This window comes from Aplidium turbinatum, chromosome 7, assembly GCF_918807975.1.
Source record: "Aplidium turbinatum chromosome 7, kaAplTurb1.1, whole genome shotgun sequence".
NCBI classification, from domain to species: domain Eukaryota; kingdom Metazoa; phylum Chordata; class Ascidiacea; order Aplousobranchia; family Polyclinidae; genus Aplidium; species Aplidium turbinatum.
This window is the reverse complement of record NC_137478.1, coordinates 11,870,475-11,895,045: the sequence shown is the minus strand read 5'-3', so window position 1 is coordinate 11,895,045 and position 24,571 is coordinate 11,870,475. Positions and strand designations below refer to the sequence as shown.

At 39.8% G+C, this 24,571-nt stretch overlaps 1 protein-coding gene across 2 annotated transcripts in view; it reads left to right on the top strand.

Moving 5' to 3' along the window:
- LOC145774844 (surfeit locus protein 4-like) overlaps nucleotides 1-24,571 on the top strand; it is a 96,996-nt gene that overhangs the window by 14,874 nt on the left and 57,551 nt on the right. For both annotated transcript variants that reach the window (XM_082586171.1, XM_082586170.1), the window contains exons 3-4: nucleotides 6,201-6,297; nucleotides 11,099-11,187. In XM_082586171.1, the coding sequence (XP_082442297.1) occupies nucleotides 6,201-6,297; nucleotides 11,099-11,187 (186 nt within the window). The remainder of the gene's footprint in view (nucleotides 1-6,200; nucleotides 6,298-11,098; nucleotides 11,188-24,571) is intronic.

Sequence of the window (24,571 nt, the reverse complement as noted above, 5' to 3'; positions counted from 1 at the left end):
GACAAATGATCCAAAACCACCATAAAAATTGATTTTAGGGGGTTGCCACTTTCATTGTCCTGGCAACCGGCCACAAGATGGCCGAAGAGGCCCCAATTTCTGAAAATAGCCATAACTCCTGAACCGATCATTCTAGAAATACATGGTTGGTCTTAAAAGATGCAGAACTATCAAGTTTCTATATGTCCTAAAAGAAGTTTTTGGTCTAAAGTCAACAAGAAAAAAGTTATGTGAAAAAATGTACATTTCTCCCAGAACGAGCAAAAGCATAAAGCAAGGATACATTTAGGAGCAAAATGAGTGGAGCGTTTAGTTAATCAACGCTAAAATATAAGAGCCAACAGATTATCAAATAGACTCATATCTTCATGAGACATTTTGGATAAAGACTATATCCAATTATCCATCATCAGTGTTAAAATTAAGCTAAATTATTGCATTGACACAATAGAGTCATTGAGGATCAATACAAAATACACATCACAGACCTGTTTACACAAATTGCTTCTTGGTATCAAATCGTTTTATCAGCCTCCTCGATTTTATTCTTTGAAGAATCATACCATCTCTTCGATCATGTCCTATTACAGCAGAGGAAGCTTCCGAAATTAATTTGACATGCCTTTCTACTGCTTGATTGTGGTAGGGTTGTATAAATGTTAAGGGTTTCATCCTCAGTTCTTCAATAAGCGAGTCAGTGAGATTTCGGATTGCTGGAGGTTCTTCGATGTCAACTGCATTGAGGTTAACAAGTCTGTGGTAAGACTTGGCATTGAGGTTGAGACGGGGTAATAGAAATCGCCTTATTGATCCGCATCTGGCATCAGTGTTGGCATCGTCCTTGTCATCGTCACGTTCAACATACCCTCCTTTAAAATTATTATCACTTATTACAAATGGTATTTTACCCCTTGATGCCTGGACTTTGTTGACTGCTAACCTGCGGATATTTTCATCCTCATCGGAAAGCATCCCAAGAAGAATATACTCAGGGTGTGCAAAGAATGCATTTCTTTGCACAACTTTCAATGAAATATCTCGAATTTGTTGGTTGGGAAATTGAAGAATTCTCTGCACAAGATTGAAGAAATTCTTGGATCCATCAGTGATTTTGTTTTTTAATTTTATTTGAAACCAAGCAGGAAAATAGATATGAACACAGAACTCAGCCAGGAGTATTAAATTTTTGGATGGTCTCCTTGTTGAGGTATAATATCGGAGGATTCAGCAAGCAAGAGTGAGCCACCTTGCATGAGCAATTGGACCTATCTCCAACAATTTTAGATCCGTGTGTACCGTACCAAGAATGATTGCCATACATATTCTGTAGCCATAGTATTGATCATGGCTTAAATCATCAATAATTTCATTTGGAAGTGTTGAGAAATTTTGGTTTGGTATCCGCTTGAAGTTTTCCACTGGCCAGTCTGAAGCAACCCCACCAAACATTTTGCCAATATAGGTCCTGAAAATGTAGTTGGACTCTGAGTTGTCCCATCCAGACTAAGAAAGACATGTCTCAGGGGCAATTCGTTGCAGTGTAAAAGACATACGGCCCATTGTAGTGGCCTGTTCACTAGTTCTTCCAAAGCTCTGATGCACCCATTTTTTGCACCAGTCATAGATGCAGTACCATTTGTCCCAGCTATAACCAACGCTTCCTCTAAATCAGTATCTTTGATTGTGTTGTATATATCTTGTGCTATAGTGCGACCTTTACCATTCTCAGGGGATATATGTGTGAGATAAAACTCTCCAGGCTCGCCAACTATAGCATAATGCTCTTGTAACTGTGTCGATCTATACAATTTTTTATTTTTCCCCATAAGCATAACCAGAGTGGCATCCTTTCTTCCATCAAAATACAAACTATCGACCAAATCAAAGTACTTCTTCTCTTCTTCCTGCACTATACATCTATATTTATTTCGCTCCCTTCTCAACTTGCTTCTGTCAATCACGTAGGATTCATCTGCATCAGTTATTACACCAGCATCTTTTATCATGCCTCTAGATCAGAGGTCACCAAACTACAGCCCGCGGGCCGGAACCGGCCCGCAAACTGATTTCATCCGGCCCGCCACGTGCTACGGAAAAACAGCTGCATTACAACTGTTAAGGAAGAAAGTTACCAAACTTTTTGTAATGGACTGACGCTGCTGTTTATCGTTAGGCCACCACAAATGGGGACAGCCTAGGCCAAATTTGGAGATGTAATGTTTTTTCAAGAGCTCGATGCCCTGTAGTGTATCACAGCAGGGGATAACTTTTCCAGCAACCTTTCGATTTTCATCACAACTTTGCTATTCCACCGCTGACTTTGTTATTTATTGTGCTCAATTCAAGTCAATGGAGATTTTAAATAGTTGTATATCTTTTCGCAATTTGTATCCGGCCCGCAGGTGTTAATCTCGCAGCAATCCGGCCCTCAGAGAAAAAAGTTTGGTGACCCCTGCTCTAGATCAAAAGAACTAGCTCATTTACATACATTAAAAATGCATTTTATTTTTGGTTGCACTTGCTCTAAAATATAGATGTTTTTAAGATAACTTTTTTTCTAGTGGATTTAGACCAAAAACTTCTTTTAGGACTTATAGAAACTTGATAGTTCTGCATCTTTTGAGACCAACCACGTGTTTCTAGAATGTTTGGTTCAGGAGTTATGGCTATTTTTAGAAATTGGGACCTCTCAGACCACCTAGTGGCCGGTTGCCAGGACAATAAAAGTGGCAACCCCCTAAAATCAAATTTTATGGTGGTTTTGGACCATTTGTCAGGTTTTAAGAACTACACTTTTTTGATTTAGGAATTTCACTCCACCCTACTGTTGAATTGATGTAAACATGAATGATTTTGCTTTCAACAGGTAATTTTCAAGCATATGATCAAGTTAGTATTTTCATTCCATTCACAGTATACCTTTTAGTAAACCTTTTCGTCTCTTGTTTCATGCTAATAAATCTAGTTCGTTGCTAAACTTTATGTTGCGCTTAGCTTAAAGAGTCGCAGTCCATCAACCGCTAGCCAACGCAGACGCATAGCATGTGTTTTGGTCGAGCTTTGTTTATAATAATTAACGGTAGGTCGGACGTAGCGATAACTCCGAGTGTGGCAATAAAAGCAATCCTAGTGTGACGACATAATTACGTCATCCATCTGCGTGACATTTCGCTGAATTTACGTTGCTACTGATGAAACACGCTTTCGCCCCCACGGCCAAAAAAATAGTTAGGCGCCTATGATTTTAACTATTCAAAAGTACTAACTTATAGACATAAACATTATTTTTTTTGTAACATTTTCTTTGTTTTATTTTTCCTTCATATCTTAAATTTTTCTGAAGGTGATGCAACCTTGCCAAATTTCTTTTAACTCAATAACTTACTTCGGTCACAAGCACGTTTCAACGTTCGCGTTTTGTCGTTTCTACCTTTTTCTACACCTTTGCTATGTTGACGTGAATTGTTTTTGATATCATGATCAGAAATAAAAACAACTGAACTGACATGACGAATTCAAGCACGTTTTAACGTTCGCGTTTTGTCGCTTCTACCTTTGCTATGTTGAAGTGTATTGTTTTTGATATGATGGTCAAAAATAAAAATAACTGAACTGACATGACGAATTTTAATTTAATAGTTCAAACATTTTATTTTTATTCTTTTCTGCACGATTTCAACGTTTAGCGACGTTAAAACGACGTAAAAACGGCAATTGCAATTAGGCTACGGTACCCGATAATTTCCTTTTAAAAATTTCAAAAACTCGCCGAATAGGGAACTCGCCGAATCGGACTAGTCGAATCGGACTCGCCGAATCGGACTCGCCGAATCGGACTCGCCGAAACGGGCCATTCCGAGTAATTAATGCATACAAATCAAGAAATAAAACTGTCGGTATGGGAGCTTGTGTAACTTTGCATTGTGTATTATAGGGCAATTCCAAATGTGACTAACGGGAATTTTTGACTCCTTTTTGATGTAATTAAGAAATATGAGATGATGTAAAAACATGAAACCTATGAGATTAGTTATCAGTGACTTGGACCTAAACTTTGCACTATTTGAAAAATTCATGAACTTTTTACTTTTTTCAAAAATCTAAAAGTTTGTTGTAGGTAACGGGACAAGGGACAAATCTTAAAAATTGGTGCTGTAAATGCAAATTCAAAAGTCTGCTCATTGACAGCACGAATTCTATTGAAATGCCAGTATTGTGTTGTGTAAATATTAAGGAAATGTCAGCATGGTTTAGTTTGGAAATATCTTAAAGTGTAAGTTAGTAGTTACATCATAAATTAAGTGTGTCATTGTGACTAACGGGACATAGCCTTTGTGACTAACGGGACATCCATGTTATTTTCATTATTTTTTTGTTGTTTTCTTGTATTAATCAGTGAACTGAGTAACAATTTTGTAAAACTAAAATGAGTCTTGCACCCCAGGTGAATCACAGAAACATTTCATTGGGTGCCAGTACTTTGGGGCACCACTGCTAAGCTACTTCAATGAAATAATGTACAATATAAATGATTTCTCTTTTTTTCTCTTAAATACTTTTTCTCCATTAATTACAACATTGATGCAGTCTTTCACTTCTGGTGATTGTCTTGAGATGTCATCACGCTGATAGAAATTACTTATATCCATTTTGTCTATTTCTGTTGGTTTTCTCTTCTTTGGGTTGGTTATTTGAACTGCAAAGGTTTTTTTGGTCATTTCTTCCCAGGCAAGTTTTCGAACAACTGCACGCCTTTTGCTTGGGCTATATGGTAGATTTCTTTTCGCATGTGTTACAGCTTTACCGTAGCTTGATCTGCTTCTGAAGGCAGAGTCTGAGGGAGACACTGGGAGGAAGAAGGAGCAGCTGAGTCAGAAATCTTCTTTTGTGCTTCTCGGTAGAGAGATTTTCTCCGTCGCTCATACATTCTTTTTGCTTCAACAACCTTATTTTTTTCAATGTTTGACATTTTTTGTATAACTTCATGTTGTTTTGCCCTAAACTTTTTCATTTTTTCTTTCTGTTGCTTCAAGTAATTTTCATAGGTTCCCTTATCTTTCATTTTTTGAATCTGTTTCCTTTTTCTTTCAGCAGTAGATTTGGCCATCTTTATTACTGCTCCTGTCTTTTCCATGTTTTTAGATGCCTCTAAAGCTTTTGATAAAATTAATCATCATAAAAAAATGTTTGAAAGAAGAGTGCCTATGCAATTTGTCCGTTTGTTACAGTCATCAAACTATGCGACATGCGTGTAAAATGGGGTGGCCACCTCTCTCAGCCTTTTCATGTTTCAAATGGGGTGAGGCAGGGTGGAGTTTTGAGTCCATACCTCTTTTCCCTTTATGTTGATGATCTATCCAAAAAGCTTAACATGTCTAAAGTGGGTTGCTATGTAGGGAATGCATTGGTAAATCACATTATGTTTGCTGATGACCTTTGCTGCTTTTGTCCCAGCCTTGTTGGTTTACGTAAATTGATTGAAATCTGCCAAGACTTTGCTAAGCAACATGACATTACATTTAACTGTAGAAAATCCTTTGGGGTGTTATTTAAGCCCAAACATTTCGATCTGTCTGCTTCCCCAAAGATTATTGTTGACCAAGAACCGATCGAGTTTGTTGAAAATATTAAGTATTTAGGTGTGTATATCACGTCCTCATTATCAGATGACAAAGACATACTGCGACAAGTTAAATCTCTTTATTGTACTGTAAACAAATTATAAAATAAATATAGCAAATGTTCACGAAGAGTAAAAAATGTATTGTTTCGCTCTCACTGTACAATGTATATACATCTCTTTATGCTTGTCAACTTTGGCACAATTATCACTGTTCTACGATCAATCGGATTAGAATTGCCTATAATGACTCATTTCGTATTCTACACAATATGCCTCGCTTTACTAGTGCACGTGAATGTCAAGTTAATGCAAATGTTGTAACTTTTAATGCTCTATTGCGGAAAACAGTTTATGCCTTTGTGCAACGTTGTTATTACACAAAATTAAAGGACCGAAATATTTGCTGCAATTATCTCAAAAACAACTTTGTGGAAGTTGGGCCCTTCTTGAATTCACGAATTCAATTGGCTACTGATAAACATATAAGATGCAAATCTGTTGTTTGCTTCACCATGAATGTGCTATATGTCATAGTTTCATTTTATATTACTAAAGTATTTTCAATTTTTCTTTTCAGCACTTGGTTTTGCGGCCAGTTCATAGCTTCTTTATTTGTTTTCATAAACATGGTTGGACAAGTTGGATCTTGTGCGGGTATTTTATTGAGAAAACATGTAAGTATGAACAATTGCAAAACACAATATTTGGCTTTGTTACTTTAACTTTTATCTATGACTATGTATTAGGGTTGTTCAAAATGATCAACTATTGAAATATTTATGGGATACCCGGAAAAGTGATTGGTTCTTTTAAGGGTGCAGTTCGACTTGGAAAAAAAAATTTTAATTTATTTTATATTATTGATGATATATAATATTGTGGAGCTGTGACTTTTGTGGTTTTTAAATTGAAACATTTTTCGCATCAATGTCTGTTTGTTACCAAATTTTATTTTTGAAATATCACCCATTGTATATCGCCAAGCTTTATAATGTAGGCTCAGGCCTCGAAATTCACGGCGGACATGTCTGCGTCACAGCATGTGATGTCCGCGGGAAGTGCCATCTAGATCGGTCATATTTGTCCTCCGAGAAATAACATAGGAACTAGCAATACAAATCGTCATTGCATAGCACGAACAATTGTTGCGATAATATTTTTCCAGCGCATTCTAGCGCGCATCTTAAAATGTTAATACTGTATCCCTTACCGTAGCTTCCATTCAAAGAGGAAAACTTTCGATTTTTACATTGCTTCAACGATTGATGACATTGAATCAGCGTAATAAAGGTGAATTTTTCGCTAAGAATCGGTAGGAGTACAGGTACTTCTACACTAATCACGCGCAATTTAGTTCAAGTTTTACGTCACAATGTCTGGTTTTAATCTCTGAGTAATAATGATACGGCAAGGTTGGTTGTTAAATTAGATTATACAAGTAGGCTATTACAGCAAGATGCAACAAAATTTGTTAAGTTTTGGTATTACAGTATGAAAGAAAAGACCCAAGGAAAATTCACTTTCGCTCACATAACACGCAAAAATAAACTTAAAGAATAAAGCCCGTGAAACTTTGCACAGCAGAAAATAGTAGCGTTAGTGTAGAAATTTCCCGACTCCTGCCCAGAGCATTGTGACGCAATAAGCCACACGACCTCATTCGGTGGAAGTTAATCAGTTATGTGACGTATTGACCAGCTATACGGCGCTTTGACTCTTCAAGCGCAAGTCGTTGGTCTGATGAAAGCCTTTCAGAGTGACTTTACTGAATTTTTAAAAAGCCTTCTAAAACCATAGTTATAGTTCTGAAATGGCGAAGAATTATTATCAAGATAAAGTGATTAAGCATGACGATCGATGGCTAAAACTGGTGTGTCCGCCGTGAGACTTAATTTGTCCGCCGAGATAGCTGCTCAGACCGGACACGTTTGTACGTCGTCAACAAAAACGAATTTCGAGGCCTGTAGGCTACTTCGATTTATATGCTGGTCACTTTGAACTTAAGCTCTTAATACGCGTAGATACTAAACTGAGCAAACCGCACCTCGTTATTGACACTCCCAATAAAAAACAAAACTGAAGAAATCAAGAAAAACGTTTTTCAATCATTGTTACTGTGCTTCAACGGCACCATGCTGGCGTTTATCAGCTACCGTACTTCTGTTTCTTTTGTTATCTTAGGAGCAGCGCTCTTGTTGCAACAAGTAAATCTTTTAATTGAGATCAGTCCGCAATGAAAGTCAAACTAACGCAAATCTGAACTTAGAAACATTTGATTTAGGATTTTTTTTAAATAATTTGCGGAGGCAGCCCCCCCCCCCCGTGCTAAATGCACGGGGGGGCGTTGCCCCCCGCTCCCCTGGAGCTGGCGCCTATGACTACAGTGTGGAGGTGATGGCGATCATTGACCTCTGCCTTTAATGCGAGCCGTATAGTGGAATTCTCTCTGTGTATTTTTTGTGAGGGCGATGCCTGAAAGCGCTGGTAATAAGTCTGTGGGAGTTGGATGCAGGTATCCAGTGATTATGCGCATGATGTCATTAAGGGTGATACTTTTTGCCATACATATCATATGCCACAGTTGTAGGAAAATATTTCTGGATTGTTAGGACAGTGTCTTACATGTTGAAGGTCTAGTTTATTGGGAGCAAGTCTTTTAGGCGCAGACAGTTAGGCGCTGGTCAAATAGGCGCGCATACTGTGGCGTCTGGATATTTAGGTGCGGAGCACTGTGGCGCTCGTTCATTTAGGTGCTATTCCTAGTAAAGTCTGCAGATTGTATCAGCTTAGCAGGTAGGGCAATGCTTTTCACACAAAATGTTAAATTGAACAGAAAAATATGTTGTTTTGCTAATGCGCGCGCATTTATTTGTTGTTAGTCATGGCTTCACTGAGGAAGCTGCTTTTTCTGGCAATGCTTTTCACACAAAATGTTGTATTGAACAGAAAAATATGTCATGGCTTCCGTGAGTGAAGCTGCTTAAATCGGCAATGCTTTTCACACAAAATGTTATATTGAATACATTGTTTTTTTAATGGGCGTGTTCAGCATTTATTTGTTGTTAGTCCAGGTTTGCGTCGGCGAAAGCTTTATCGATAAATTATTCAAGTTTCTGAACATGACTGAGTTCACTTTTAGTTATATAAGTCAAATAATAACTACACTAAACATCAGTAAAAAATATACCGTAGCCTATAATCAAGCGGGTGGTAGGCTTAAGTGAAGAGTAACTTAGTTTTCCGTCAAAACCCCGACTAGGTTTTGCCCAAGCTGAGCTGATACAATCTCCAACCTTTACTAGGAATAGCACCTAAATGAACGGGCACCACAGTGCTCCGCACCTAAATATCCAGACGCCACAGTGTGCGCGCCTATTTGACCGGCGCCTAACTGTCTGTGCCTAAAAGACGTGGACCCAGTTTATTAGCCTATAGCCCAGAAAAAAGTTTCTTTTTGAAAAGAGTAGGATTCGCTTTAGGCTTTAAATACAATTGTACTTAGGCAAGCATTAGTTTCAGTATTTTTTCAATGCAAAGGTGCATTCATACACTCATGTAGGGGTGTTCAATTTCGATTAAGGTGATATTCGTTTTTCGTATCTGACATATATTCGAAATTATAGCCGCCCTTTCGGCTGAACGCGGTTGAAAGTAACCCGAGTGGCGCGAAATCTGTCTTGTCACATTTTGCAAGCAAAAAAGACTTCGACGCATGCGCATCGTCGATCACGTGATCATCACACGCTTTCGCGGGTCCAACGGCCAGTCCCGCACATGGGATGCCAGGTTGGCATTTTTAATCGCAAATTTCTCAAGAATGAGGATAGCTAGGTTGTGCAATAACAGAAAGTCTAGGCTGAGCTTTGTCGCAGTTTTATCCATTTTTTACTGAATCCATAGGTGCCTAAGCCGTGGGGGCAGGGCCGTAGCCAGACCGCAGAGCAGGGGGGGTAACTTTTTTTAGGGGGGCCGAAAAAATTTAAATGGGCAAAATCATTATAATTGTAGCTGTTGCTCGAGAATGTTGAGATTTTGTCAAGAAGGTGGAGAATTTTTTTTCAGGGGGGGGCGAGCCCCCCCTGGCTCCCGGCTGGCTACGGCCAGGCCCCCACGCATATTTCTGTGTGGGGACAACTTTTTATGCTGTATTGATACATAAAATAATAGATGAACTAGCGATCGGCAGCAGGAAAACACTTTTTGAATGCAAATCGCAACAGCTTTGCGATAAATAATCACTAGAACGATACCAGACAACAAAATTTGTCATTTTTACATTGATTTAATGTCTGCAGACGTTGAATCAATGTAAAAATGACTGATTTTGCTGCCTGGGACATAGCAAAAATCTACCATTTTGCGTCGATTCAATGTCTTATCAGATGTTGAATGCACCCAAAAACAACATAATTTGCTATGTAGACGGAGCGTGCATTTAGCTTTATGCGCTTCCAAACATATTTGATGTCGCTTTCGAGTCGAAACCTCTGCACTCTGCAGTGAAATGTCGCGGCAGTGAAAATGAACTTGAAGTGTTTGGGAACCCAGCGACCTCTGCTCCAGCGGAGCAATCGTTTTCAAAAGCTGGCCTAGCGGTCACGAAGCTGAGATCCCGACTGACGGGTGACCATGTCGATCAGCTTTTCATAAACACCAACATGGGCCTGGAGCTGTAAACGGTATTTTATGTTCTTTTTTTCGCACATTTTTGAGACTTTTTTTTCGCGTTTTCTAGCGAATTTTCATGTGTTTCTTTCAATAAAATCACATTTTGCAGTGTGGTGAATAGTTGTGATATTCGAAATCGAAATTCGGAAATCGAAAATAAATTGAACACCCCTACACTTATGATTGTCAAGCTGTTTTTCTTTGTGATGTGCAACGATTCAAAACCATTTTTATTCAAAATTCATGTCTCCCTTCCATTATCCACAGTTCACTTCAACTCTTGCTTGTGTTTAGACTTACTGCCATAGCAACCACTTGAACTAGACAAACTTGAAACATCACAATGTTGCAGCCCGCTAAAATGAATAGTTTTACTAATTAAAAGGTTTCAGATAATGTTTTCAAAAGTAATTTCATTGTTGAATGTTTCAACCTCAAACTAATTCGAAAAAACGAAGTGCATTTTCGGAATCAAGGGCCCTTGAAGTATTCAAAAATGACCGTCACAGTTTGTGTCAAAATTTTGTTTGTTGGCCTGTGTAATCCATCATTTAAAAATACGTTGAATTGTAGTTTTGTTAGACAACAAAAAATTAATGTTCTTTTAAAACAATTGGTCATAACATGTCAATGCTTTTGGTATATCACTATGATAGATTTGCATTTACACCTTTAGTCAACCCCTATCCAAGTAACAGTTATTAACATGGCTTTGCATTGTAACACAGCAAATACTTGTTCTCTGCTTCAAGAGTCAAGTATTATTTTCATCGCTTCTACTGCTAAATTGTGTAACGTTTCTTTCAGGTTCCAATCATGTGTGGCTGTCTTTTCTTTATAATCGGTTTGCAAACCATTGCATACAGTATATTGTGGGACGTGAAATTTCTGGCAAGGTTAGTAGATATGATTATTGAATGATGTATTCTGGTTTAGTGTTGGCATGAAATGCACGCATTTTTGCTTCATATCTGGAGACTGGAGAGTAGGTAGTAGGCATAGGCGCCGGGTTTTGAAAATTGCCGGGGCAAACTTTCTAGCAACTGATTGCTTACATTCAAATGCTGATGTTTGTTTGTCAGCATTGATGTTTGTTTGCGTCTATCTGCCATTGTATATCGCCAAGCTTTATAATGTAGGCTCAGGCCTCGAAATTCACGGCGGACATGTCCGCCGTCACAGCATGTGATGTCCGCGGGATGTACCATCTAGATCGGTCATATTTGTCCGCCGAGAAATAACACAGGAACTAGCGATACAAATCGTCATTGCAATATTGTTGCAATAATATATTTTCTAGCGCGCATCTAGAAAATGTGAATACTGTATCCCTTAGCTTCCTTTCAAGGAGGAAAACATTCGATTTTTACGTTGCTTCAACGATTGATGTTTGATGACATTGAATCAGCGTAATAAAGGTGAATTCTTCGCTAAGAATCAATAGGAGTACAGGTACTTCTACACCAGGGGTCACCAAACTATGGCCCGCGGGCCGGAACATTTCATCCGGCCCGCCACGTGCTGCGGAAATTACAACTGTTAAGGAAAAAAGTTACCAAACTTTTTGTAAAGGACTGATGTTGCTGTTTCGCATTAGGCCACCACAAATGGGGACAGCCTAGACCAGTGGTTCCCAACCTTTTTTGGTGTCGGGGCCGAATTTCAAACTTCAGAGTACGTATGGAGCCGCATGAAAACACTCAAGTAATTATACCGAAAATTTGAAAGCACGAAAGCATGTACCAACGAATAGCAACACTAACAAGGAAAATAACACAAATCAATTTAATGTCCAACTTGGCATTGGCTTTGAGCTTTAACGAGTTTGTCAAAGCGAGGCGCAATTGCAGAAGATGCAGTATGCAGTAGCTGCTTGAGATGGTCATCGGTCAACCGATTACGATATTTATTTTTGATTCTGATCATTTTGCTGAAAAGTGCTTCACATACGTAAGTTGATCCAAATACAGAGGCGTTTTTCTGGGCATTAGTTTTCAAGTTGGGATATTTTCCCTCTGGAACTCGACTCCAAAATTCAAGTAGGTCTTCACTTTGAAATAATTGTTTGAGCTTGATAGCTGACTGCATGTCTCGCAACTCCAATTGAAAATTATCAGGAGCAGTGGCCAGTGGCCACATTAACTGCAATAGGATTTGCAAACATGTTCATCATTGGCAAAAATAAATTCATTCCGTTAATGCGGCGGTTGAACTCATCAATCAAGTTACTGATAAGTCTGCTGAATGCTTCAAATGATCCATTGGTTCGATGGTCAGATAGCGTTAGGAAATGTGTTGTAACGCCACTTGCAAGCTGCGTTTTCCAAAGTAGAAAATGGGCCATTCTACAAGGTGTAAGATGTAAAACGAAAAGTTCACTGACAGTGCAACCTCTACGACACAACGACAGTGCAGTTTGTAAACCATTTTGACAAGTCAAAAAATAATCGCCCTAATTATTATAGCCTAAATAGATTTTTTATATTTTTTGTGGGATTTTCAGGGTCAATGAGAGCCGCAAAAAGGTTAGCTCGGAGCCGCATGCGGCTCTAAGAGCCGCGGTTGGGAATCACTGGCCTAGACCAAATTTGGAAAGATGTAATGTTTTTCAAGAGCACGATGCCCTGTAGTGTATCACAGCAGGGGATAACTTTTCCAGCAACCTTTAGATTTTCATCACAGCTTTGCTATTCCATCGCTGACTTTGTTATTTATTGTGCTCAATTCAAGTCAATGGAGATTCTAAATAGTTGTATATCTTTTTGCAATTAGCAACCGGCCCGCAGCTGTTAATTTTGTAGCAATCCGGCCCTCAGAGAAAAAAGTTTGGTGACCCCTGTTCTACACTAATCACGATCAATTTAGTTCAAGTTTTACGTCACAATGTCTGGCTTTGATCTCCGAGTAATAATGATACGGCAAGGTTGGTTACTAAATTAGATTACACGAGTAGGCTATTACAGCAAGATGCAACAAAATTTGTTAAGCTTTGGTATTCAGTAAGAAAGAAAAGATCCAAGGAAAATTCACTTTCGCTCACACCTCACATGACACGTAATAATAAACTTAAAGAAAAAAGCCTGTGAAACTTTGCACAGCAGAAAATAGTAGCGTTGGTGTAGAAATTTTCCTGCTCCTGCTCAGAGTATTGTGACGCAATAAGCTACGCGACCTCGTTCGGGGAAAGTTAATCAGTTATGTGACGTATGACCAGCCACACGGCGCTTTGACTCTTCAAGCGCAAATCGTTGGTCCGATGAAAGCCTTTCAGAGTGACTTTACTGAATTTTTAAAAAGCCTTCTAAAACCATAGTTATAGTTCTGAAATGGCGAAGAATTATTATCAAGATAAAGTGATTAAGCATGACGATCGACGGCTAAAACTGGTGTGTCCGCCGTGAGACTTGATTTGTCCGACGAGATAGCTGCTCAGACTGGACACGTTTGTCCGCCGTCAACAAAAACGAATTTCGAGGCCTGTAGGCTACTTCGATTTATATGCTAGTCACTTTGAACTTTAGCTCTTAATACGCGTAGATACTTCTTCTATCGAGTCTTCTAAAGTTTGTTGATACACCACAGATTGACACATTCTTCCGCAACGGAGTTGTACACTGACAGGTCCCACCTACTGCACCGGGTGGCAAGCCGAGGGCAAACAAGAAGGTGGTCCGCTGTTTGGGGCTCGGTGCCACAGATACATACAACAGGGCCCGTGTCGTAGCCCCACTCCACCATTGCAGACTTAGTACGTCCAACACCGTTTCGGAGTCGATTTAATGTTTTCCACTTTGCCCAAGGAGCGTTTGCTCCTGGGGGGAGGGACTCTGATGGTGGGATCTTCATTTCAGTGTATGATGGGTCATTTTCGAATTGTTGTTTCCATTGCTTAAGTCTTGTTTCTTCTTTTGTTGAGGTTAGTGGCTGAACGTCTGTTAGGAAGCCTTTTCTTGATTTCAACCGGGTTTGTGCAGCAGTTTTTCAATATAGAGGATGTTTTTCATCACATGTTTGTTTTAGCCTTTAAGCTTGACTGTTAACGTCTCTTCTTATGTGTGGTGGTGCAATACCAGCAAGCAGATAAAGTTTGTTGGTATTTGTGGGCTTCAGACACCCAGTAATAAGACGACAAGAATGATTGAGTACCGAGTTAAGCTTCGATGAGTGACAGGACCTGTTCCAAACAGGGCATGCATATTCTGCTGTGGAGTAGCACAAAGCCAATGCGGTCATTCTGAGGGTTTGTGGATTAGTGCCCCACCCAGAGTTGGTAAGCTTTCTCAGGATATTGTTTCTGGTGTTAACCTTAGCCTTTGTGTTTTCAATGTGCTTTTTGTAGCTGAGAGTACGGTCCAGTGTCACTCCAAGGTAGACGGGGTTAGGGCAATGTTCCAGCTCTGTTCCTGACCAGGAGATTTTGAGGGTCCTTGTAGCTTCTCTGTTTTTTAGGTGGAAAGAACATACTTGTGTTTTTGAAGGGTTAGCTTTGAGGTGATTGTTGGTGTGATATTGTGTTAACTCCTCGAGCGACTTTGTAAGGTTTTGTTCTATAGCAACAAAGGTCTTTTCTTGTGATGTTATGCAAAGATCATCGGCGTATATAAACCGCTTAGTGTGTTGATCTATCGGCTGATCGTTGGTGTATATGTTATACAGTAACGGTGCTAGAACACTTCCTTGAGGAAGTCCATTTCGTTGATGATGCCAGCGGCTTGTTTTTGAATTCAGGATAACTTGGAATCGTCTGTTGTGGAGTAACGTTGCTATAAGCTTTGTTACTGCAGCATCTTTGGACATCTGCAAGATCTTTTTCAGCAGGAGACGATGGTTAACTGTGTCATAAGCCGAAGATAGGTCAACAAATGCAGCACCAGTAATCATACCTTTCTGGAATCCGTCTTCAATATGTTGCGTTAGACACAGCAATTGACCTGTTGTTGACTTTCCAGGTCGAAAGCCAGCTTGTTGGGGAATTAGTTGTGGTTCAACAGAAGGTGATAGTCGGCCAAGAATTAACCTCTCGAACAATTTGTAAAGGTGACACAGTAAAGAAATTGGTCTGAAGCTTTTTGCTAGAGATGGATCTTTTCCAGGTTTCAGAAGAGCAATGATCCGTGCTTTCAACCAGATCTTTGGGATGTGTTTCTTTGCCATGCAACAATTAAACAATTTTAGAAGCCACTTTCTAGCCGAAGGGCCAAAATGTTTTATTTCTTCAGTGAAAATGCCGTCTAGTCCAATAGCTTTGCCATTTTTGAGAGTATCAATACCTGCCTTAAGTTCGTTTGGTGAGAAGGGTGATGTTAAACCAGTATTTTCAGTATATTCCACATTCTTGATTTTCGGTCTGGGGATTTTCTTTGTTGGTTTACCATTTTCTAGCAGCTGGTGGGCAACTTTATTAGCCGTGATAGGATAGTGTTGCTGTTTTGATTCTGATGGATCGTTACTTAATTTTCGTATTAGACTCCATGCCTTCTTGCTATTCCTCGACATATCCGTTGCTTCGATGGTGTTTTGCCATTTTCGTTGCCGTTCTTCGGAGATGGAGATCATCAGGAGTTTGCCGGTAAGGATGGTAGCTTCCGCGAAAGAGTCTTCTTCAAACAGTTGTTGGTACTTTTGCAACAGTTTGGCACTTTTACAGTTTAGACCGGGAATATATTTTGAGCTGCATCCACGTGGGATGTTTCTCTTGGCTATGTGGTGCACAAGATTGGCAAAGGATTCATAATTTTCTGGCGCTGGGTCAACTGATTTTATTTTGTTTTCAAGTTCTTCTGTGAAACATGCCCAGTTTGCCGTTTGAAAGTTGAAACGTCGTTGAAAAGGAACACTTGATGGTGAGATTGCGGCAGAGATGCTTATGCTGATTGGACGGTGTTGTGTTCTTGGGATAGCATTCAAGACTGTTTTCTTACACATTCCTGCAATTCTATGGCTTGAAAATGCAATATCGGGGTTGTAACCAGATTTCCATCTTCTGCTATTGAATGAGTGGGGCTGTTTAGTGTCATGTATTAGGCTGAGTTGGTAATTTTCAGCCCATAATTCAACAGCTTCACCATCAAGGTTTGTTTCACTGTATCCCCACTGGGTGCTATGGCTGTTAAAATCACCAATCACAACATGTGGTTTCTCTGTAGTTAAGAAAGGAAGAAGTTCAAATTGAGTAGGTGGCGGTTTGCAAATGGAGGTGATGTTGACATGAGTGAGCTCAACAGACAGCGCTTCGATGTCCTTCAGATTGAGCTTTGATGTTGATTGCACAATCAGTCCTTCTCTGACAAACATGGCACTGCCATGTTTTTCATGCGGCCTTTCAATGACATTTTTCATGCCGTCCACCTGAGGTCTCGGATCGTTTTCCCCTCGGTGAGTTTCTTGAAGGCAGAGAACATCACAGTGGTGGTCTCTGCACAATTTGGAAGTCAGAGCTTGCTTGGGTGCGGATACTCCTTCAGCGTTGAGAGATATTATGGTCAACGCCGGCTTTGATAAAAGCCGATCGTTGTGACGTTGGCCTCTCTTCTTGCATCTAAGGGTCTTCATATCAGTAGATAGTATAATCTCTCTTTAGAAGTTTTAGTAGAATTCGCAGCTACTACTGTGTCGTGTGCTGACAGGGGTCGCGACGTGAACGCTTCTACTATGATCTAGTCACTTTGAACTTTAGCTCTTAATACGCGTAGATACTAAACTGAGCACACTGCACCTCGTTATTGACACTCCCAAGAAAAAACAAAGCGGAAGAAATCAAGAAAAACGTTTTTCAATCATTGTTATTATGCTTCAACGGCACCATGCTGGCGTTTATCAGCTACCGTACTTCTGTTTCTTTTGTTATCTTAGGAGCAGCGCTCTTGTTGCAACAAGTAGATCTTTTAATTGAGATCGATCCGCAATGAAGGTCAAACTAACGCAAATCTGAACTTACAAACATTTGCTTTAGGATTTTTTTTAAATAATTTGCGGGGGGCAGCCACCCCGAGCTAAATTCACGGGGGGGCTCCGCCTTGGTTTGTGGCGGATTTGTGGCTCCGCCCCCCCGGAGTCGGCGCCTATGGTAGTAGGTACAGTACACATTTACCTCCTGATTCTTTAAAGCTGTCCGCCAGCCACAAGCTTGTCTGAGCTAGTAAAGTTAATTTATTACGATTTAAGGAAGCGATTGCCATGGATATGTCGACCGTGACAATGATTTATGCGTAACAAATATGGATGGACAATTTGGAATTAAATCTTCGCATACATATTGTCAAACCATTACGGCTTTGCCACCTTTTCCTTTTGTTGGTTATTAGGCTGGCCCCTTTTTGAGTGATTTTGGAAATTAATTAGGCCTGGGACTGGGTGTTAAATTTTTGTTATGACCCAAAAAAATGAGATTTCCAAAATTTTTTGGATTTGAATCATGTCTAGACCCTGCCCCGGGCCCCAGTCCGTCTCGCCAGTTGACGAAATTTAAAACAGCCGTAACTTTCACAATATTCATGTTAATAATGTCATGTAAGTACTCATTTTCATTGGTTTTTCATGGAGAACAAGAATGTAAAGGTTTTTGATACATATGGCATGATTTAGAAATCTTGTTTTTTGTAATTGTTTGAAAAATCACTGTTATTACGCTTATTAGCCTCATTTTGCATAGCAATGTCTGAAGCAACTGCCTTTGTGTTTACTGTATTTATTCTCTTGATTTTAGCATAGTATTTCTGCCGGTACTATCAGGCATCGCCCCAGGTAGACTTTGTAGGGAAAACCACGTACATAGTCTGGTCCTACAAGCTATGTCAAGGGATGACCACCTCCTCAACCAGATTGTTCTAAACTCGCACTCCCAAAAGCCCCAGCGCTTGAAATCTCGACGCCCGTTCTCCCGACATGCTGCAGCTATGTGCAAATCGGACTTCCACATTTCGGAAGTTTGGAACCGTGAATGGAGAGAAGTTGCGAGACCAACCCAATTCACAGTCCTTCCCAATACCAACACCCCACCTGGAGCAGAACTACCCCGGAAGGAATGGGTGAAGCTCAATCGCCTGCGGACTGGAGTGGGCCGTTTTAGCAGCAACATGTTCCAGTGGGGCCTCGCCGATTCACCATCTTGTGCGTGTGGCTCAGATTTTCAAACTGCACACCACATTATCTATCAATGTCCTGTATATCGACCACAAGATAGACATGTGGACCTAACAACGCTTGATGAATACACAATCCGTTGGCTGCTGTGCCCGGATGTAAACAACGTAATCTGTGGCGGCCTCAAACGCAAGAAGAAGAAGCATAGTATTGTAAGGTTTGTCAAATTTTTAATGTGGATGATAGAAAAAGAAGAAAAATTGCAAAAGATCCGCTTGATATTGGTACGTACCAACCCATGAGTCAGTCAATGCTTCCGGTTAAGCTAGATGTCCTGAGGCATTATCTGTATCTGCGAAATATTAAGTACACAAATGATGTAGGACAAACTGTGCTCTACAATGAAGTTTATGACTGCATTTGTAAAATCTACACAGCTGCATCCATTCCAGTAACAAAAAGTAAGACCAGAATAATAGCCGAAATGCAAGAACTAGAAAAAATGAGGAAGGACGTTAACAAAAGAAAGAATCCCAAGCGAATTCTTGACTTCACAAATCATCTAAGTTTGATTTTCTCTGTTCTTAAAAGTACAACTGATGTACCGATACCAGAGAGAGAATTTTACAATGACCAGTGCACTGACAGGAAAATGATGAATTCCTTCTCTGTTGACAAACAACAAACTGCTAAATATCAGCGTAAACTCAGAAATCAACTCCAGCTAACTAGTCTTCAACCGGAATCATCAACGTTGGAATGCCAACGTTGGTGAACGTTGGTGAAGAGCAGGTAGCCAAAATTTTAACTGCTTATAACCAAGACATTGGTTACCAAGCAGTGGTAACGAGAAAGAAAGTTTGTGGTCAGAGGGAAAAAGCACGGAGACAAAAGACAAGTGAAATGAGACAAAATGCTGTGTATGGTGATACGCTAGTTTTTAACTTTGTGAATGAGATTTTGAGCTATGGTAACAAAATTAACAGCTATTTAACACTCCATATATCAAACTGGTCTTTATTACGATGGGCGCCTGGAACGGTTGTGAAAGAGAGCACATTGCCTTCATCATCATCAACACAAAAAGAAGCCTACTACTCTGTTGTTTCACAGCCTGACGAAACTTATCTGGGATTTTGCAGCCCTGAAAATGGGACTGGTATGTAATGCATATGATTTTATATTATTTGTTGAACTAAAGGAGCTGGATAGCTAATTAGCCATATAAAGCATAACTAGTACACATGATACAAAGTGAACTAAAGTAGCCTATGAAAGACGGCTTCTGTTCCTGGATGGATATTTCTAACAATGACACTTTTCTCAACAGGTAAATGTGTAGCTGATACCATCTTGGACTACTTGGAATCATTGGAGGTTGATGCTGGGGATATCTGTGTGTTAGGCTGTGACGGAACAAGCTGCAACACTTGGTGGAAAGGGGGTTCAATGGCATGCATTGAACAAAGCCTGGCAAGGCCGTGTCAACGAGTAGTATGCATGTTGCATCATTGTGAACTGCCACTATGCAAGTTGTTTGAAAAACTTGATGATTCAACAACAGGCCCAAGTAGCTTTTCTGGACCAATTGGTCAGCTGGCAGCAACAGATGTATGGCAACAGCCTTGCCAGAAGTTTGATCCTCTCAAGCTTGCAGAATTTCCGTTGCTAAGCAAAGAAGTCGAAAATAGTTTGTCAACAGATGCAAAATATCTTTATCAAATGTGCAATTGTGCATGATGGTGAATGATGATAATATTTCTGGGGCACTGCTGAAGAAAAAAATTGGTCCGGTATCACATGCACGATGGTTAACTTTAGCATCTCGCTTGCTCACAATGTATGTTTCCATTACACCTGAATCTCTATCCTATCCTGCTGTGAAAAAGCTGGCAACATATATTGTTGGTGTATACTGGAAACTGCACATCAACATAAAACATAGAAGATCAATTCAAAAAGGTCCCTTACTTTTATACCAAGAAATAGCAACCCAGAGAGATTTACTTTTAGATGTTGGTGATCTCAATGTTGTGCAAACTTGTGTTCAGAATAACTGCTACTTTGCTCACCTTGAAAACCTTCTACTTGGAATGCTGGGGGATGACAATAAAGCTATTCGTTCAGAAGCTGTGAAGATCATTCTAAAAATCCGACGAACCAAATCACAAGGTAAACTTCAAGAATTCTACCTTCCGAAATTAAATTGTGATGCCTCATGTTATACCAAAATGATAATAATGGCATGTGATGGAAGAGCTGCACCAACATACCTGACAAAAACAAAGGATACCAGCAAATACATGAGCCGCCACTCCTGCAAAACTGTGACATCAAGCAGTGTATTAACTTCCCAGTTCAGTTCAATTACCCTAATCATACACAGTCAGTTGAGCGAGCAGTTAAGCTAACTACAGAGTCAACAAGCCGCATCACGGGCAAAGGCCGCCAAGTTGGAGAATGGAGAAGCACTATGCAAGCTTTCTGGCAGAAGCAAGAAGTGGAATGGTCCACACTACCGTGTAACCAGAAAGGCTGCATTGCGAGAATAACAAGGGTTCATTGATACCAGATTATGGTTGTCATGATGTGTGCTTTTACATGCAACCCAACTGTATGGTTACTATAATGTAATGTGTATTTTCAAGTGCCATTCAGTGTATAGTTGTTATTGTGTACCGTTTGTTGGTCCTCCATTGCAGTGAAAATTGCATGGTTGCAATAGTCTGTGGTCTTCATGCACCACCCAAGTTACAAACCTTGTTGTTGTACTTCTTGCTACATCTTAGTGCTTGAGAATACACAGTAAAATTTCATTAAAAAATCATCATCATCATCATAGTCCATCGTCGGTTTGTTCCCCACTAGTGGGGGTGGCCGATTGTTTCCGCGCAGCAATTGTTTTAACCCTTTTTCTCCATTTCACCCTGTCCCTTGCATCTTCCTCCTTCAGTCCGATTTTTTTAAATTCATCCTTCACTTGTTGTTTCCCCCATTTTATTAAGTTCCTCCTCAGCACCATTCTTCATAGCTCTTGCAACAACCCTCTTTGCCTTCTTCTTCATACTCTTATACTTCTTTTTATTCTCTTCTGACCCATTTTTGCGCCACTGTTTGTATGCATCTCTTTTCTGTGAAATCGCATGCTTCACCTCTTCATCCCACCACCATGTGTCTCCACGATCCCTCCTCACTTTCTTTTTCCCACATACTTCATCACATGCTGCTAGGACACCTTTCTGAAATGAAGCCCACAAGTCCTGCGCACTCATGTTTACCAGATCTTTTGCTCTTTTCACAAACTTAATTCTCGTTTCTTTTTCCTCCAGTTTCCACACATTTCTCACAAAAACTCGTTTTTTCTTCACAATTTTCTTCACTTTTTTCATATTTAAGTCTCCTACTACTAGTCTACGGAATGGCCCGTTTCGGCGAGTCCGATTCGGCGAGTCCGATTCGACTAGTCCGATTCGGCGAGTTCCCTATTCGGCGAGAGCCCTTTTCGGCGAGTGCCCTATTCGGCGAGTTTTTGAAATTTTTAAAAGGAAATTATCGGGTACCGTAGCCTAATTGCAATTGCCGTTTTTACATCGTTTTAACGTCGCTAAACGTTGAAATCGTGCAGAAAGGAATAAAAAGAAAATGTTTGAACTATTAATTAAATTAAAATTCGTCATGTCAGTTCAGTTGTTTTTATTTCTGATCATCATATGAAAAACAATACACGTCAACATAGCAAAGGTAGAAGCGACAATTCACGTCAACATAGCAAAGGTGTAGAAAAAGGTAGAAGCGACAAAACGCGAACGTTAAAACGTGCTTGTGACCGAAGTAAGTTACTGAGTTGAAAGAAATTTGGCAAGGTTGCATCACCTTTAAAAAAACTTAAGATATGAAGGAAAAATAAAACAAAAAAAATGTTACAAAAAAAAATAATGTTTATGTCTATAAGTTAGTACTTTTGAATAGTCAAAATCATAGGCGCCTAACTATTTTTTTGGCCGTGGGGGGAAAGCGTGTTTCATCAGCAGCAATGTAAATTCAGCGAAATGTCACGCAGATGGATGACGTAATTATGTCGTCACACTAGGATTGCTTTTATTGCCACACTCGGAGTTATCGCTACGTTCGACCTACCGGTACCGTTAATTATTTTAAACAAAGCTCGACCAAAACACATGCTATGCGTCTGCGTTGGCTAGCGGTTGATGGACTGCGACTCTTTAAGCTAAGCGCAACATAAAGTTTAGCAACGAACTAGATTTATTAGCATGAAACAAGAGACGAAAAGGTTTACTAAAAGGTATACTGTAAATGGAATGAAAATACTAACTTGATCATATGCTTGAAAATATACCTGTTGAAAGCAAAATCATTTATGTTTACATCAATTCAACAGCACGTCACCTTTAATAAATTTAAAAGTTGCTGACATCCGTAAACAGCCCTTGAAAAATAGTTACAGAGAGACGTTTGATTAAGTTTTCGACTTGACATTGCTCCCTTTTCACTACAATATCGCAACTTATGGCTGACCAGCTTTCAAGTTTCAATTCGCTGTAATACGCCCGTTTTCGTGTTGCAGATGAAACAAAAAATGCGCATATTCCCGGCCTTTGATCGGGTTTCTATGGCAACGGACGTGTGTGCGCCATGCAGTTTGCGCGAGTCCGTTGTTGTGTTGACTATGCCGCTTGTGCGACTGTGGGCAGTGCGGTTTGTACCAGCCCTTGTTACGTTGGTGGTTAGTGGTAACTCGGGCCGAGACTTCAAGTTCATTTTCACAGCAACCGATTCACTGCCGCAACAATTCTCTGCAGAGGTTTCGACTTTCGAAACCGACAGGAGGCTGTTTGCAAGCGCATTAAGTTAAACGGACGCTGCGTCAACGTAGCAAATTATGTTGTTTTTGGGTGCATTCAACATCTGATGACATTGAATCGACGCAAAATGGTAGATTTTTGCTATGTCACAGGCAGCAAAATCAGTCATTTTTACATTGATTCAACGTCTGCAGACGTTAAATCAACGTAAAAATGACAGATTTTTTTTGTCTGGGGTGGGATTGTAGCATCGCTACTCGTTCTAGTGATTATTTACTGCGAAGCTGTTGCGGTTTGTATTTAAAAATGTTTTCCTGCTGCCGATCGCTAGTTCATCTATTGTTTTATGAATCAATGCCGCATAAAAAGTTGCTCCCACGCGGAAATATGCGTGGGGGCCTGGCCCCCACGGCTTAGGCGCCTATGGTTAAAATGATTAGTTTGGATCAACAAATGTGTGACCTACACTCCTACAGCTTAGATCGAAAGGAAATTATCGGGTAGGCTACCGTAGCCTAGTTATACCGACCAGCAAAAATTTGTTCCAAGAACCCAGTTAGCCTAACAGTTCATTTTTACATTGTAGTAACAGAATGAAAAGGCTAACCAAATGTGTGGCCTATCGTTTTAACGTCGCTAAACGTTGAAATCGTGTAGAAAAGGGTGCTTTTGCTGACTAGGATACGTTGAAACTGAGAAACATTCACAGAAGCCCTACGATACGTTGCATTTTTAAGATAATGTATTCAGACGTTGAATCAATGTACAAATGAAATGTTATGCTAAATGGGTTCTTGGAACAAATCGTAGGGCTTCTGTGAATGTTTCTCAGTTTCAAAGTATCCTAGTCAGCAAAAGCACCCTTTTCTACACGATTTCAACGTTTAGCGACGTAAACACAATAGGCCACACATTTGTTTAGCCTTTTCATTCTGTTACTACAATGTAAAAATGAACTGTGTTCTTGGAACAATTTTTTGCTGGTCGGGATAACTAGGCTACGGTACCCGATAATTTCCTTTCAATCGAAGCTGTAGGCCACACATTTGTTGGTCCAAACTAATCATTTTAACTATTCAAAAGTACTAACTTATAGACATAAACATGATCTATTTTATTTTTTTTTTGTAACATTTTCTTTGTTTTATTTTTCCTTCATATTTTAAATTTTTCTGAAAGTGTTGCGACCGTGCCAAATTTCTTTCAACTCAATAACTTACTTCGGTCACAAGCACGTTTTAACGTTCGCGTTTTGTCGCTTCTACCTTTTTCTACACCTTTGCTATGTTGACGTATTGTTTTTGATATCATGATCAGAAAGAAAAACAACTGAACTGACATGACGAATTCAAGCACGTTTTAACGTTCGCGTTTT